The 17,655-nt window shown below is 41.8% G+C and overlaps 1 protein-coding gene across 37 annotated transcripts in view; it reads right to left on the bottom strand.

Annotated features, from left to right (window-relative positions):
• Positions 1-17,655, bottom strand: part of EPB41 (erythrocyte membrane protein band 4.1) — a 188,075-nt gene that overhangs the window by 8,513 nt on the left and 161,907 nt on the right. For 32 of the 37 annotated variants that reach the window (XM_073317288.2, XM_073317254.2, XM_073317261.2 and 29 more), the window contains 3 exons: positions 11,923-12,051; positions 4,779-4,880; positions 3,498-3,578 (listed from right to left, as the gene is read on the bottom strand). In XM_073317288.2, coding sequence (XP_073173389.1) covers positions 3,498-3,578; positions 4,779-4,880; positions 11,923-12,051 — 312 coding nt within the window. Of the gene's footprint in view, positions 1-3,497; positions 3,579-4,778; positions 4,948-11,922; positions 12,052-15,201; positions 15,313-17,655 lie in introns of those variants that run through there. The other 5 variants (XM_073317270.2, XM_073317272.2, XM_073317280.2 and 2 more) reach the window with 3 other exon arrangements.

Below are 17,655 nucleotides of genomic sequence, written 5' to 3'. Positions count from 1 at the left end.
CTCCAGGAAATTCCACTGCCAGCTGACTTCATTGTTGCTACCTTCCCACCTTACAAGGATAATAAAATTATTTTACGTATGAAGCCTAGAGGGAAGGCTTTTGCCATTTGCCTTCAGTTGAGTTGTTGGTCTAGAGTTGCACTAATTCACTGCACTTGCTCTCCACTAACCAATATGAATCACCATGTAACCGCCCTTGTTTCTTTCTCCAGCCATCAACCACCACTTTGTTTGCATGTTGTGTCCCTTTCCACTTTACTATGTCTTCCTTGTCTATGTAGTTTTGGAAGCTCTTCAGGGTGGATACCACGTCTTCATGCCATTGCACAACACAGCACAAAGAGCTGCCCCACTCCTATTGCTCTCTTGGCACCATTACAATACCAAGAGCAGCTGTATTGCCCATTTGCTGTAGCCGCCATCATCTTCACAGCATGTTAGAAAATTACATAAAAACTGGAATTCTTGGACTTACCCTTGTTACCTTTTGTAACCCTGCCTTGTTGCCTGTGTCCAGGAAATGAACAGTCTTACGTCACACCTTTATTAAACTGTCAGAAGACTACTTATCTCTGACAAAAATGAAGCAAATGAAGACACTTGAATCTCTCAGTCTAGAAAGAAACTAAGCAGAGAACTATATGTGGAAGTTGCAGTGCTTTCAAATCTTCCTGGAAGCAAGTGGCATTGCAGGGTGAATTCCCCACTTCTTTGGGGGGGAGGGGGACGGGGAGAAGAGGCAGAAGTTCGGATGCATTAGAAATGTACAGTAAGTTACAGGGGGAGCACAAAGAAATAGAAGCTGCCAAAGTCAGTCAGATTTTGATCCATCCAATCCATACACTTGGGAAAAACACATTTGCTTTACAAGAACCCAGTTGCCAAGTGAGTCCATTGTTACAGGCCTTTGCAATAAAGTTGTCAAGAATGAGAAAAATTAACAGATCAGAGACATTTGTAGAACAACAGAAAGTGTGACCGATGTCAGATTATTGGGAGAAAGTCTCAAATTTGTAAAGAACATTGGATATTAACTAGTAAAACCGGTTTCTCAAATAAAAACATTGGTGAACGGAAAAACTGAAGTTCATTTAAATAAAATGCACACTGAGGCATAAAGACAAAATCTGAATGAAAACAAATAGCAACCAGATTTGCTGCTGAAGATAGGTATTTGGGTCTCAAACTCTCAAAATCAGGTTCTACAACAGATTGGTTTGTGACAACTGGAACAAATTTCAATGCAGGAAGTATATTAAAGAATCACATCCCAGATCTCTGAAGATCGAAATGTAGTTGTTGATTATCTGCTGATTTAGGACTAAATGATTCCACCACAATGGGACTATGGTTTTGTAGCATGTAAAATAAGAACCATAAATTGTACAGGAACAAATACTAGGTCAGGCTGAATGAGATTAGTTAAGTGGGATACTAGTGACAAGGGCATGACCGTCTTAGACCCATGAATGCTGGAAGCAGTCGTACAAATGGAAAAATCTCAACAGGATGGCCCTCAGACATTCATGGGCATGTTAATTTTGAAAAGTTAGGGATGAATTTGCTTAGAGTGTGTTAACTTCTCCATTCAGAATGCTGTGTGAGAACTACACATAATGGGCCTTGAATAATTGGCAAGAAAGAATCATTTGGGAATTAAATCCAGAACCACCTGTATTGAAATATTTGGAAAGAGTCTAGGATCTCAGCTGATGCATGCTGACATGGTTTGGGGCTGTCCTTCTAAACAATAATTGCCCTGTGGCATGTGCTTCTAAAAACACTAATATACACCAGAACTGTGCTCTAATTAGTGCTGAGTGTCTGAAGTACATAGCATATTTTTCAATGCTATATAAATAATTACTTCATTAGACACCAAAAAGGGCCTAAAAGCCAGCTTAATGCTCATGTGAAACCATAATATTATTATTATGGGAAAGGGAAAGTTCACAAGAGGAACAGTTTATTGGATCAGGTTTAGGCAGCAGCTCAGTGACTTTGAAAATTATATATATCTGTAATTTCTAGGAAAAGCTCGTATCTCCAGTTAGGAAGAGTTACCAGATTCCCAGTCAGGGTTCTGTTACTAGTTGGGTCCACTAAGTAACTTTTTCAGATATTTTGTTTTTATCACTGAGCTCTAACTGTTGGAGCATGTTGTCTATGTGGAAACAAGAGTTCTTCAAGAAGCAGAAAACAAGAATACCCAGCATAAGAGGGAAAGAGATCCATGAGCACTGTTTAACATGTTAAAGAATGCATCTGATCCTACACTGACACCGTCTTTCTCTGGTGACTTCTCCCTCCACAAACTAAATGAAGATTAGCTACACCAGGATGGTAGTGTGTGTGTTTTCTTTAAAAATACATCGGAGTTTCATACTAGCTCTCTCTAAACTTTCCTGAGCCTATTTAATTTAATAGTAAAAATGGCAACACTATAGTTTATACTTCTCTAACACCATTCAACAAAGGTTCTCAAAGCACTTTACAAACATTTAACCCTCAAGATCCCCTAGGAAGTGGGTATGTATTAAGCATTTTACGGACAGGCAAACCAAGACAGAGTAGCATCTGTGACTTGTCGAAAGGTCACATGCAATTAGTATCAGAGCCCAGAACAGAACGTAGATAGCCAGATTCCAAGGTCAATATTCTAACCACTGGAAAACATTATGATCAGTAGCAAAGGCTGTTTGCTTCTAAACTTCAGTTGCTTTCAGCTTTGATACACTCGTATACACAAGCTTTCTATTCTAAATGTTTAGCTATTCAATCCAAATATCATTCAGGACATAAAAACAAAACAAATCCTTGCAAACGTGCACACAGAGTCCCCTAAACTCTACAATGGTCATTGAAAATACAACAAGGGATGGATTACTAGTCTCTAAGGAAATGTTGGGCAGAAAGTGACTAAAAGAATGACTGAGCTGTTTCATGCTTATTCTTCATCAGAGACTTTCATGGTCACATTTCCTCAGTTTAAAAAACAAACTTGTTTTGAATTGAAAAGAAGTCAGCAGCACACTCAAAGTTGAGCCCTTCTGCTTTGGACATTGCCATGTATAAAAACTTCTGGAAACAAAATTTTGTGCTAATATCTGGCAGAACAGATTTCAGCTTGCTCTGCCCCAGCTACAGTATGTCTCTGCAGAACTAAATGTCAGTTACCACTTGAAGACATACAACAGTAATAGGTAGCACCACAGGGACATCGGCAGTCACTTTTCTGACATTAAACAGTTTAAAATGAGAGGCCTATGTCTGCAGCTGAAACACTGCAAATGAAAAATGTTACCTCTTCCACAGAGACAAGCAATTTTATTTCTAGCCCAGGCCAATTTCCCTAAGCTGCAACCTAAATGACTGGATTTACCACAAGTGAGGCCACTTGACTATCTAGTACAGAAATAATTTGCAGGTTAGAACAACTGATTAGTTCTTTGCAAAACTAAAATGGCTCTTGGCTGGGTAACACTAAAATCGCTCACCTGATCGTGGTCAATGTCTGCATCTCCTGTGATGACAATTCTTTTTTCAATTCTTGTCTCTGAAATTCCACCTTTTACAGTCTAGTATGAAAGAACATAGGTTACTAGTAGCCTACAGTGCAACAATGGCAAAGGATTACAAAGTGGATTGAGGTTGGCTTTCAAAGACAGAACTCAAACTAAAGTCACTTGCCAATTACCAAAACATTACTGGGAAACTAGCATAACTGGATCATAGACAGAGCGAGAGGAGACAGAAAAAAATCTCACCTCAGTGTATGACAATATTCCCTTCTTCCAAACCAAACAAGCACATGTCAATAAAGAGTTTTTTAATAAAAAAAAATATTAATCATTCCCGTCTTGTGGGCTGGAATGTTAATCATGTCAAAGGGACACTGTCAATGTAACATGTTCCATTATTACACCTGAAAACCATTTTAAAAATCTAATTTGTATTTCACCACATAGAGTGTGCAGTCTCTGTTATGCGCTTCACTCAACATGGATAATGCACTCAGGCTGCTTAGTTTCACTTTGACTCCCAGGAACTAGCACAATAATATTAATTTTGTTCAGAGGAATGTTCAAATTCAAAAATTCCCAGCAACTCTGCATTGAAATAAGTAAAAAACAAAACAAGAGGCCCACAGCAATGCTGGCAGTTAGTATGTCCATGACAGTGTTAGTGAAGTATTTCAGGTTTTGTAAAACCTTTGATAAAAATGTGACATGGGTCTAGAACTAGGGGACATTCCTGTAACTTAGAAGTAAATTGAAGTCTTCAAACTCGTCCCTACTTTCTCAAATTGAGGATTTCTCACATGTAAGTTTGATTTGCCAACAGTCCCCAACTTCAGTCATTTGTAGCTCAAACTCTGCATTAATTAAAAGTTCTAAACAGGACTCAATCTTATTGACCGTACAGAAGAGGAAGAAGAACTCAAAGGCTAACTACATTTAAAATGAAAATAAGTATTTGGCTAACACACTGACAGGAGGTTCTCAGAACTGCCTCAGGATCCCAAGCTATTGTTGGATCACTCAAACTGTGGTGGTACAGTTCTTCAGGAAGCAAGATAATGTCCATTTCCAAGTGATTCTAAATTACACTGGTGTCGGGCAGAATTAAGGGCAGAGAAAGGGAAACACAGGATTGGAGGGGGGAAATATTTGTACAACTAAATATTTGGCAGGAAAAGGCCAACTTTGCTTCCTGTGGCTTGAGCATCAATAGAACTTTTAGATTTCATACCAACCCTGCTGGCATCACCTTTTTACCTTTGTAATCTGTGTGGTGGTTGTGCTACTGGTGGTCTCTGATGTGATGGTCTGAGCAGTGAGCAGAACTCCAGGGTCTGAGTCCCCATTGCCATCGTCTGTCTAGAACACACACACAAAACCGCCATCAACCATTTTCACACCATCACCATGCAACAGGAGCTCAGTGCTGTAATGTAAGATGATGTACAATCATTGCAAAAGTAGACTTTGCATTATTTATTGGACAAAGTGAACCGATTCACAGCTGGATGAATAATTAGCATTTTAGCGGTGTAACAAATGTTTCAAGACTAATGCGGTCTGAAAGTACAGCACTTAAAGAACCAAGGAGCCATGCTGCCGTCCAACAGAGCCACGATGAAATCAAGCAGAGAAGCCTTGACATCCATTAGGATGTCTGAGCTGTGATCTCACCCAAACACAGGGTGACTATTCTCCACTTCACACAGTGACTTGGTTCAGCTCTCCCCCTCTCGATTGTGGGATGATGAATGGGTCTTCTCTATCCTCCCTTTTCTCCTCTCCCATTCCAGTTGAATTGGGGTGCTGTGCTGGTAAGTTTACTTAGCACACACTGAACTGACTCACATGTTTCAGGCAGCATGGGTAGTGCTACATAGTTTACTCTCTAGTTGCTCTGCATTGTCACAAATTACTCCTACAGATTCCAGAGAAGCTAATTGACAAGGTCCCCACACCTATCACTCTCCCTGCTCTACCAATAATACCAGCCTTGTCCACACTGCCTTTTTGCATATACCACCTTCCCTGAAGTGGTCTATAAAGGCTATTACACTGCTCAAGTCTCACTTCTGTTGAGACCCCTATAAAAGAATCAGTTCAATTAAGATGGCTGAGGGCGCAGATGGGGTTAGTTGGCATTGTATCCATTTATCATTCTAAACAGGTTTGGAAGTTATTTTGGAATCCATCTCCCCCAAGCCCTTTGTACATCATTTGTCTTACAGCCTCTTCAGGGTTGTGCCCAGCACAGTGTAAAGACCCTGGATGCTACTATAACCTAAATAAACCATAAGTAACAACAACTGCGTACCACCACTTTAATTACTTGGCTCCCATCCTGTACAATTCTCAGGCTTTCCAAAGCCTATCTATTGCTCCAGAGTTTATTGTCCATGTCTCCAAATGACTGAATTAAAGATATACAGTGAGTAACAGCCTCTTTTGTCCAATTATTGTTACAGAACAGTCTATGAAATTGTAATGACAATTTAAGACAAGATTAAGGTGCCACAAGTACTCCTGTTCTTTTTTCGGATACAGACTAACACGGCTGCTACTCTGAAACCTATCTTCAGAGTGACCACTAGGTGGGACCACTTTCTGTGCTGTATAAAATTTCAACTCCCCCAGAGATCATCATTACTTTTTGGCCAAATCTCACCTAATGTCAAATAATTAGGTTACAGAATTCTCATTTCTCCTTTGAGACATTAGAGCTAGAGATGTAAAGATGGTGACTAGACTAAGCTTGATCAGTTAATCTCAGCCACAAATACTCTGAGCAATATGGGTTCAAACCTAACAATATAACCTGGATCTTACGCCCAGTACTGGTGCTGCAGTTTGGTTCTGGAGAGCATGTGACACTGTTAGAGTGCTCTACTTCAGATGGGATGTTAAACAATCAGTTGCTGATGATCTCTGGAAACAGAGAGTTTCCACAAGGATGACAGTATGCCAGATCTGCATTAAACAAGTGGTCCATTGCACATACACCTCTTTGCAACAGGCAGTTACACTAACTCCATATTACAGATGGGGAAGCAGACACAAAGGCTAAGACAAATATTTTCAAATTTGGGTGCCATATTTAGGCACCCAAATATGTTACCTGATTTTCAGAGATACTAAATGATGCCTGTAAAGTGCAAAGCATTAAAGCCAGTCAGTGGCAGAACAGAATGCAGTTCTTGGTTATTCCTCTACCATTTAGCCTCTAAGTTGCAGACTTCCAAAAGTAAAAAATGGGTACTTACCTGTTCTGTAACTGTTCTTGGAGATGGGGGTGCAGACATGTATTCCACTCAGGTGTGCGCACACACAGCATACCAAAGTCAGAGAACCTTGCCTAGCAGTACCTGTAGGGGCAGCCCTTAGCCCCTTCACTTGGCTATTTAAGGGCAGTGCCTCTCCACCCCGAACATCAGTTCCTCTGACCCAAACATCAAAAATAGAGACTATGATAGAGAGGCGACAGAGGGTTGGTCATAGAACACACGTCTATGCTCACATCTTGAGAACAACAGTCACAGCACAGGAGATAACCAGTTGTTCTTCAAGTGGTTGCAGACAGACACATATTGGTCTCAGGTGACTCACAAACAGTACTTGGAGGTTGGTGCCTACTTAAACAATGACTGCAAGACTGCCTTCCCAAAGTTTGCATCTGACCTAGACACAGTGCTAATAGCATAATTCTTGGTAAAAGAGAAGATCAGGTACCAGTCCTGCAAACTCCCGACTATTGAAACATTACTGAAGAATGCTATCCATGTTTCTTGGGCCCTCATCAAATGGCCCATAATTTCCATGGAGACATGGTCTGAGCTACTTCATTGTATGCTGTTGTAAAGCAGGAAGTTATCCACCTGGAAATTGGCTGTGCAGAGACTGACCCTTCACTCGAACCTCATAGGAAACAAAAAGACAAGGCAACACCTGTGTAAAGGTTCCTTCCCCACTCTGAACTCTAGGGTACAGATGTGGGGACCTGCATGAAAGACCCCCTTGGCTTATTCTTACCAGCTTAGGTTAAACGCTGCCACCACCAAAGTGTCTAACAATAACAACAGGGGAAGTGCCCACCTGGAAACGTCTCCCCACCCCAAAATATCCCCCAAGCACTACACCCCCTTTCCTGGAGAAGGCTTGATAAAAATCCTCACCAATTTGCATAGGTGAACACAGACCCAAACCCTTGGATCTTAAGAACAATGAAAAAGCAATCAGGTTCTTAAAAGAGAATTTTAATTAAAGAAAAAGTAAAAGAATCACCTCTGTAAAATCAGGATGGTAAATACCTTACAGGGTAATCAGATTCAAAACATAGAGAATCCCTCTAGGCAAAACCTTAAGTTACAAAAAGACATAAAAACAGGAATATACATTCCATTCAGCACAACTTATTTTATCAGCCATTTAAACAAAACAGAATCTAACGCATATCTAACTGGATTGCTTACTAACTCTTTACAGGAGTTCTGACCAGCATTCCTGCTCTGGTCCCGGCAAAAGCATCACACAGACAGAGAGAACCCTTTGTCCCCCCCTCCCCCTTCCAGCTTTGAAAGTATCTTGTCTCCTTATTGGTCATTTTGGTCAGGTGCCAGCAAGGTTATCTTAGCTTCTTAACCTTTTCCAGGTGAAAGGATTTTTCCTCTGGTCAGGAGGGATTTAAAGGTGTTTACCCTTCCCTTTATATTTATGACAACCTGAAAAGTCCATCATTGGAGTGCTCATTTACGAATTTACGTACCATGGCCCCCAAAGTCCCATTAAATTTCTCCACCAGGCCATTTGTTTGATGATGGTAAGGAGTGGCAACCAAGCGATTCACCCCATGAGCTTCCCAAAGGCTTTCCATAGTTCCTGCCAGGAAATTAGTTCCTGCATCTGTGAGGATGTCGGAGGGCCAACCTACCCTGGCAAAAATGTCTGCTAGTGCCTGGCACACACTTTTAGCCCTGGTGTTGCTTAGAGCTACTGCTTCCGGCCATCGGGTGGCAAAATCCATGAAAGTCAGTTTGTACTGCTTTCCTCCGGGTGTCTTTTTCAGAAAAGGACCCAGAATATCCACAGCTACTTGCTGAAATGGAACTTCAATGGTGGGGAGTGGCTGGAGAGGGGCTTTGACCTGGTCTTGGGGTTTTCCCACCCTTTGGCGTACCTCACAAGACTGGACATAGGTAGAAACATCCTTGCCCATTCCCTCCCAGTGGAATGACCTCCCCAAACTGTCTTTGGTCCTGTTCACCCCAGCATGGCCACTAAGGTGATCGTGGGCTAAGCTCAAGAGCTTGGCCCGGTATTTAGTTGGAACTACCAACTGTCTCTGAGGATGCCAGTCTTCCTGGAGTCCCCCAGAAAGAGTTTCTTTGTATAAAAGTCCTCTTTCTACAACAAACCTGGATCGATTAGAAGAGCTGAGAGGTGGTGGATTGCTCCGTGCTGCCGTCCAAGCTCTCTGGAGGCTTTCATCTGCTTCCTGTTCTGTCTAGAACTGTTCCCTTGATGCTGGAGACATCAGTTCCTCATTGGATTGTGGACCTAGGCTTGGTCTCTCTGGAAGCGAAGTAGGGGATGGGGCTGTTTCCGTTGACTGTGAACCGCTCTCCACTGGTGCACTATGTTGGGGTTCAGGCTCCGGCTGAGCCTCTTGTGTAGGGTTATCGGCTGCTGCCGGTTCAGGTTCGGTGGGGCCCTCCTGTGTTGGGGTGGCAAGTACTGGATTCACTGCTGGATCCAATGTTGAGCCTGTGAAGGGAGCAGAACCGATGGCACTTCCTGTTCTGCTTGGTGGCAAACAGGTCCACTTGGGGTATTTCCCACCTCCGGAAGATCATCCTTAGGGACCACTGTGGTGATGACGCTCTGTTCATGACCCTCCAAGCCTACCATCCCAGCGTTTGCAGTGTGGGACAGGTGCCGGGGCTTGGGGTCCCGGTGCCGCCTATACGGGAACCAATGGCAGAACTCAGCAATGGTACACCTAGATGATCAACACCTAGAGCTCTGGGAACAGCGCCAAAAGTCCGGCGACCAAGACTGGGATGGCAGAGAACACCACCTCAACGCTGGGGATTGGTGCTGAGAGTCTGGCGATCTGTGTCTTGGCGCTGGGGACCTGTGTCGTGGTCCTGGGGTTTGGCGTTGTGGTCCCAGTGAACTTTGTTCCCCCGAGGAGCGATGCCCACGCTCCGGCGACCGGTGCCATGATTGCGGGGACTGGCGGCATGCTACGGCTCTGCGCCGGCCATTGGACGAGCGATGCCACGCCTTGTGGGACCGGTGCTGAGAGTCCGGTGAACAGCGCCAGGAACTCCAGTTGGTATGGGCAGGTTGGAAGCGCATCCCCAGGGAACACTGCTTCGACGTTGACTGCCATGGTGCTGGGGAGTGATGCTGCACGGATGGAGACCTCTGCATGAGCCCCAGTGCCGACTTCATCTTGATAGGGCGTTTGTGGCACCAGTAAAGACATGATGTCTTCTGCAGCCTGGAAGACCTCGAGCATGGATGGGATCTCCGGGTGCCAGGGACCTCTGCAACTACCCGGGGTGGCTGCTGGGTCCCTAGGAAGGCTGGGTAGCCTAGCTGGTGATGCAGGTGGCTGGCTGGGCTCTGGAGACGTGCTGCCCCGCACGGGCTTATGATCTTCTCTGGACTTTCCCTTTCAGTACAGGATGTCAGGGAACACCCTCTCCTGGTGTGCTTCCTCACTTCTTAGCAGATACCAGAAACTGGGACCAGTGGCAGGAGGCCGGTGCCCACAGCACGCTTCAAACAGATGCCGCTGTGCTTGGTGCGGAGTCTGATCTTGGTGGCCCGGAGACTAGCATGAGGGCCGACTCCCTGAGGAGCGCTCTTAGTTTTATGTCTTGCTCCTTTTTAGTTTTTGGCTTGAAACTCTTGTAGATGCGACACTTATTGCTGATGTGGGTTTTCCCCAAACACTTCAAGCAGCTTTGATGAGGGTTGCTGATCATCATAGGCTTTTTGCAGCAATCACAAGGCTTGAAGCCCGGGGCATGCCCTGTCACTGGGCTAAGTCCCTTAAGGGACTATCTAACTTATCTACTGTACTATTATGTAACTATTAAAAGAACAAAAAAACAACTTATCTAAGAACTATTTATACAATGAATGATAGGAAGAACCACTGGGTAAGCACTTGCTGAAGCAAGGAGATGTTCCAGCACAGTCACTGACAGTAGGAAGGAGCTGGGGTAGGGAGAGCTGGTGATGCCCCTTATCCTGGCGCATATGTGCGCCACTCCAGAAGGCACCAGAGCCAGTCCCCTACGGATGCCACTGAGGGAAAAACTTCTGCACCAGTGCATGTGGCAAGCACACACACCTAACATAGAACAGACATGAGCAAGCACTCGAAGAAAAACTCAGGGTATATGCGTGGCTGCAACAGACACTGCTAGCCAAAAGACTCCAACCTCGGGCCCATGGGGCACATGCATACTATCAGTGGAATATGTATATGGACAAGCAGTTGAAAGAGAACCTTAATTCAGTCCCACATGTGTATGTATTATGATACAGCTTTTAATTAAATTATCACATTCCTGAAACCTGCGAAAAATACCTGGTGCAAGAAAGAATAAATTCTTGCATTGCTAGAATCTACACTATGCCCATACCTTGAATAGTGCGCGCAGTTCTCGTCACCCCTATCTCAAAAAAGACATACTGGTATTGGAAAAGGTACAGAGAAGGGCAACAAAAATGATTAAGGGCATGGAACAGCTTCCATATGAGGAGAGATTAAAAAGACTGGGACGGTTCACAGCTTGGAAAAAAGATAACTAAGGGAGGATATGATAGAGGTCTATAAAATCATTAAAGGTGTGAAGAAAGTGAATAAGGAAGTGTATTTACTCCTTCACATAACAAAAGAACCAGGGATCACCCAATGAAATTAATAGGCAGCAGGTTAAAATAAATAAAAAGGAAATATTTCTTTACATAATGCACAATAAACTTGTGGAACTCATTGCCAGGCGATGGGAAGGCCAATAATATAATGGGGTTCAAGAAAGAATTAGATAAGTTCATGGAGGATAGGTCCATCAATGGCTATTATCCAAGATGATCCGGGATGCAACCCCGTGCTCAGGCATCCCTAGCTTCTGATTGCCAGAAGCTGAGATTGGACAACGGGGGATGGATCACTCGATGACTGCTTGTTCTGTTCATCCCTACTGAAACACCTGGCATTGGCCATTGTTGGAAGACAGGATACTGGTCTAGAGGGACCATTGGTCTGACCAAGTATGGCCATTCTAATGTTCTTATGCTGTCTCATTCTAAGGATTAATAAAAACTTTGCACTTACATAATGTTACATTTAATTAAATCCTCTGTGAGTTAGGCAAAACATTTCTACCTGTGCCGCTTCGTAGGTGATAGTCTTGGTCTCTGTGTGAACAATGGGAACTTCTTTTGTTGGAATTTCACTTTTCACAGCATTGGACACGTCAGAGATGGTAACTGTCTGAGTCTTCACTAGGGGTGGCTATGGAAGAGGTTTAAAAAAAACAACAACACGTAGCATAGTTACATACTGATGATGTTTCTGGTAAACGCTCTGACACTGATCTGATAAAAACATCACAGACTGAGAAACCAAGTCTCATCCTAGAAATCTTGAACATTTTAGCCCTACAAAGAGTTTGATACATGTTTTAGAGGATCAAGCATTGAACCAGCGAAGTCAAGTCTGAGGCTTAAAACACACAGTAAAATCTTCTCTGCTAACTGAGCTGTTCTCTCTTAAATTAGACCAAGAAAGTCATCAAGGGTTAAATAGTCAGATTTACTATGAATGTACTATACTGATTAGCTTCCGAATTATGGGATGAGGACCCCATAGAAAACTGCCAGTCAGACCATGACTCTGTACTGAAATATCAAAATTGATGCTGTAGAGACTGGACATATAAAAAGTTAATCATGGCTCACTGAAGCTTTATTCTGAATGCAAACAAAGCCATTTCCATTGTTAAAATACCCATCAATCTGTGGTTCACTGGCTTTTATTAAATCAATGTCAGATACAAGTCTTTAAAAGAAAAACATTGTGTGTCTTGAAAGAGAAACTAGAAAAATCAGTTCTTCCACCACCTGGTAATTAATCAAAAGAGAAGATAATGTTAGCAAAAGACCCACAAGGTTTCCCCAGCTTGATCAGTTTCTGCTCACCTTCCCAATGTCTGCCAGTTGCCACCTTGATTGTTAGTAAGTTAAGCGGTCATCTATTTTAACATAAATGATTGATATTCAGCAACACTGAAGCAGGCAAAAATCTCTGCCATGGTGATGGTGGGATTTGAAATCTCATGACAATTACAATGTAAACGTAGACTTTTGACAGAGCTACAATTTGCTGAGCTACATTAAGTTTCAGCCCTGAAGCATCTCCTTTAGCCTGGTTTCCAAATTTTCTGCAATATAGCAGTAAAACCACACCAAAACCTCATGATAACCACCTAATTCCGTGGAATAAAATTAAACGTGGTAGCCTTTGGAGACTGCAAGTTTCATTTTACTTAGAACACAGGGCACTTGTGTCAAAGGAACACAAAGGCCATTTTTCATTGAGGCATGTCTGTCACTTTATGCAAGGCTAAACTGGAGGGGGCTCCGTTGCATGGACTTTGCAGGAGATTAACTGGCTGATCAGTTTGGGGAATGAATTCAGGCCATGTAAACATAATTCCTCATCACAGATTTGTTTGCTGCAGTGTTTAGGATTTCATTCCAAAAACCAAAAGGGAGATCTGAAAAAAAAGGAGGCATTCTGAGCTTACAGTTACTACCTGAAAACAGCGAATGAGTGTGGGAAGCCCATCATCAATATTCGAGTCGTGACACTCTCCATTTAGCTTTCTAAGTGGATCTCTTGTAAAATAATTTTCTTCAACATTCTCTGCCTCCTCCTCTCTCTGACAGGGATGCAGTGGAGGTGAAACAGAAATTGTAGGAGTCTCCACCTCAGACTGCTCATCTGTGTCATCTGTCTTTTTCACACCTGCATAACCCTTTTCACATGTTAGATCATCCTTGCTCGCAAGGATTACAGGAGCTCTCTCCTCCTCCTCACTGCTTAGGGAGGAAGTGCCAAAGTCATGACTTTGTAAAGACTCTGGTGGAGTTGACATTTGGTTCTCACTAAAGGCTACTGAATACTTTGGGCCCTCCAATTCAAAGTCAGGGTTAGTACTTTTCCTCTCTGTCACTGCATCCACATCCGTTTTGGGGGGAAAGTCACACAGACTCTAAAAAGAAAAAAAATACACAAAAATGCCAGAAAAGGTTAGGAAGAATGTAGCTTCCTGAAGTATAAAGGAAAATAATGTCGGTCTCTAACTTACACTGTACTGAGGCTACTGCATTCTGTGCACAGCAACAGGTGGACTTTAAACAAACAAAAAGAAGCCTGAAAACTCTGTGTGTAATACACATTGCATCCAGCGGACATCCTAAACACAACCTTCCAAACGGACTAGTTATCCATGTGCTTTAGGGTTATGGAATAATAAGAAACAGCTGCCTCTCCCTGGCACCTTGAGAAATCACAAGGCTGATTCTTGACTTAAACAGTCTTAGCCTAAATTAGGAAATAAAGGAGTAACTGCTGTATGGTGGATGGAGAATTCTGTGCACAACCAGAAATTGTAGGTATAAAGACACCCATCACTGCACTGAAATTATACTCCAAGTCCATTTCTTTTCCTTAAAATAACACTTTAGTGGAAATGAGGGGGGAGAAATGGGCACAAAACAACCATGAGCCACTGAAAGAGCCTCATTGTCACTGGGAACTCAGACAGCCTGTGTTCAGCTGATTAGAACTCACATTGTGTAGCACCTTTGAAAGGTAACTGCAGGGGTCTTGTTATTGCAGCCCCTAGGACAGTGGTTCTCACCTATTTAAAACTGTGAGCCACATATGCAGCTCTCTGTGTTATGTGGGCCACGTCCACATAATATATATACTACCTGCATAGCCCTAAGGATGTCACATGGGCTGCAGCTTGTATGCTAATTGGGCTGCAAGTAGCCCTTGAATTGAAAACCATTGATCTAGGATAACTAATACAGACATTGTTGTAAAGGACATGATGCTGTTGATAATGTTATTGAAAGAAGTCAGTCCTGTAATCAACTGATTCAATTATCAAGAGGCTCCCAAACTGAAAGAAACCACTGGCTCACCCAGGAATTATGATGTATCCTTACTCAACATAAAGTAATCATTATTCTAGAGTAGACAACCAGATCAACTGACTTACACAAAAAATTAACATACTCCTTGTTTAGCTCAGGAATCGTGGAAGTAAGCTACATTGGAAAACCAGATAGTCAAGCTAATGTCTACTGACCACATTGTGGTTGAATACGCAATTAGGTTTATTCCCAAAACAGATTAACAACTGCATATTGCAGTATGATTTGTCCAAAACTATTGAAACACATGTACCATACCTTGTTGTAATAGGAACAGTCTGAGCACAGAAACCCTTACAATACCAACCCTCGTAAAGTTACAATATAATTAGTATTAGCAACAGTACATTGTAGAAAAGACATGTAATAAACCAATACAGCCTCCCTAGAAGAAAGCAAGTGTGTCTGTAGCACCTGAGGTACTTTGGAAGACTGTGCCAAGCCAGAGGATTTAACTAAGGCTGGAGCTATTCTGCCTTCCATTCTGCTCTTGTTAGCAAGTTCTCAACTAGGTCTTCTTACATCTCTGGGAGCCCTCTAGCCAGAACTTGAAGAAAAGGAACAGTGACAGAAGAGAAGACAAGAGTTAAAACACGCACAAGATAAAACTTGCACAAAATCATCTGTTTTCCCAAATGCCCAGTGAGTACAGGAAAAATATTTAATACACAAACTCATGTCAAACTCATAGAGGACTGGGTTCCATTTTAATTATGGGCTGTGACCCAAAGCTAGGGTCTTATCCTATCCTAGAGTCACAGCATTTCTTCCACTGACAATCTATTATTAGCATAAAAACAGAGGATACAATAAGCAGCCTTACATAGTAACTACAATTTTACTATAGTTATTAAGTTACAGATGCATTCAGTGTCACTCAATGAGGGCAGGGGAAAAGCCTCAAATGATGCAGCTCATTAGCTAATTCTTCTCTTTATTTAATTGGTAATTTGCATGGTGAGTTGTGGTAAATGTACACATTAGGACATACAAATACATGTGCATATTGTATGCACAACTGCCTACCTCAACTTTTGGAAAATCTTGCCCTGCAAGTGTTACCATTAAGCCTCAAAAGTTACCATTAAGATGATCAGAAGACATCATCACATTGATTTACATTCAAAAGGTTTTCTTAGCAACCGCAAGAACTATCGTCTTTGTTTTAAATTAAAGCTTGCATTCAGCGGAAGCTGAATATGCCATAGGGTCGAGACCAATGTATCAAGTGGGTCGGAAGTCTGACATCCCTGATTTAATGGCTCCCATTTGATGGGCCAGCACAAATCCGTTTTAGGAACTATGACTGCTTTTTATTTAAGGACAAGTTAACACTTATTGTCACTTTGTTGGTGTGAAATGATTGCTCAATTCTAGATCTCTACACTCTAATGTTATGGATAAGGTAAATCACAGGTTGCTACTTATTAATAATTTGTGTTTCCTGTAAATTCTTTGAATTTTAACTTGGGAAACACATTCAGAGGTGACTAAAAATAAGGACTACCAAGATAGATGATATGCATAAACTTATTTCTGATTGAAAATATTGCTTTTACATGTATCTATACACACACTTCAGTGATGCCAATTTTGAACTACTGTTTAATGTAAGTCAGTATATTGCAACTACCTTTCACATTTGGGGGGACAATGAAAATTGTCAGCTTTTTCTGCCCATGTGTTAATCTCATTTTAAGTGCTTGTTTGGCGTACTGTCAGCCTACCAAGTACAACTTTGTTATAAATGACAAAGTTTTGCAAACTAGGGGCCCGATCCTGGGTCTTCGGTAGGAATGGAATACACTCTAGAAGCACAATTTTCTTAAACATCAACTGTGAGATTAAGTTGAACAGCAGGAAAAAATGAAATCCCATGAAGAAAGCAACAGAGAAAAGAGAAAATTGGAACTGTGTTTAAGATCTTACAAGAACAGAAAAATATTTTGCAAGTAAATGTAACTTTCATTGTGAGTGTATATAAAAATAGCAGCACTCAAAATGAAATCTACAGTAAAGATAGATTGGTTTTCAATAAAGCAACATCCTGAAATAAACATCAACATGCAAACTAAAAAACTGGAACCAAATCATGATAAGATCAATTGACCAGAAGTGCTTTGTTCTTCCCTTCCTGTTCCACCAGTACACCAAAGGAGCCTAATTAAAAGCTATTTTTATCTATAAACAGATATAATTACCTATTTACACACATAGACTTTTTTATACAAATACGCCTGTGCTTGTTCCTGTTTAGAAATACTGTCTACATGCAGGCGAGAATAGATCATCTGTTTATAAAGATAAATTGGGAATTTGGACATCTGATCTCATCAAGATGTTTTTTAATTTGCAAATGCAAAGGCACTCCTGTTTTTTAGGACGATTAAAAGCCTGATTTTCAGAGCTGCTAAAGCCTCTCAACTTTGACTTAAATCAGCAGACGTGGAGGGTGATTAGCAATTCTGACAAATCAACCCATTAGTTTCTAATGGCGACTTGCAATAAAAAACCAATCGCACTATTTTGCATAAGCCATACACAGTGCAGGAAGAGTACAGGACAAGATGCATTGCACCATCTCCTGAGAACAAAAATGAATGCAATTAAAACAATCATCCTGGGAAACCCCAATCACAGTGCACTTGATGTTGAAAAATACTGAGGACACCGCTACATTTACTTAAAGTTACAGTGAAAAAAGTGACACTAAAACCAGCAATTCAAATACGGGATAAATTAACAACAGACTAATTGTGTGGCTGATACCAAACACCACAGATATTTTTAGTGGTTTAATATATTACTGCTTTTTAACGGTACTTTTTATCAGCAAAATATATGAAGGCTGTTTCTTACCCACCCTCCCAACATTCAGCCAGTTGCTCAT

The sequence above is a fragment of the Lepidochelys kempii genome, chromosome 19 (assembly GCF_965140285.1).
Source record: "Lepidochelys kempii isolate rLepKem1 chromosome 19, rLepKem1.hap1, whole genome shotgun sequence".
NCBI lineage: Eukaryota > Metazoa > Chordata > Testudines > Cheloniidae > Lepidochelys > Lepidochelys kempii.
This window is presented reverse-complemented; position numbering and strand designations above follow the sequence as displayed.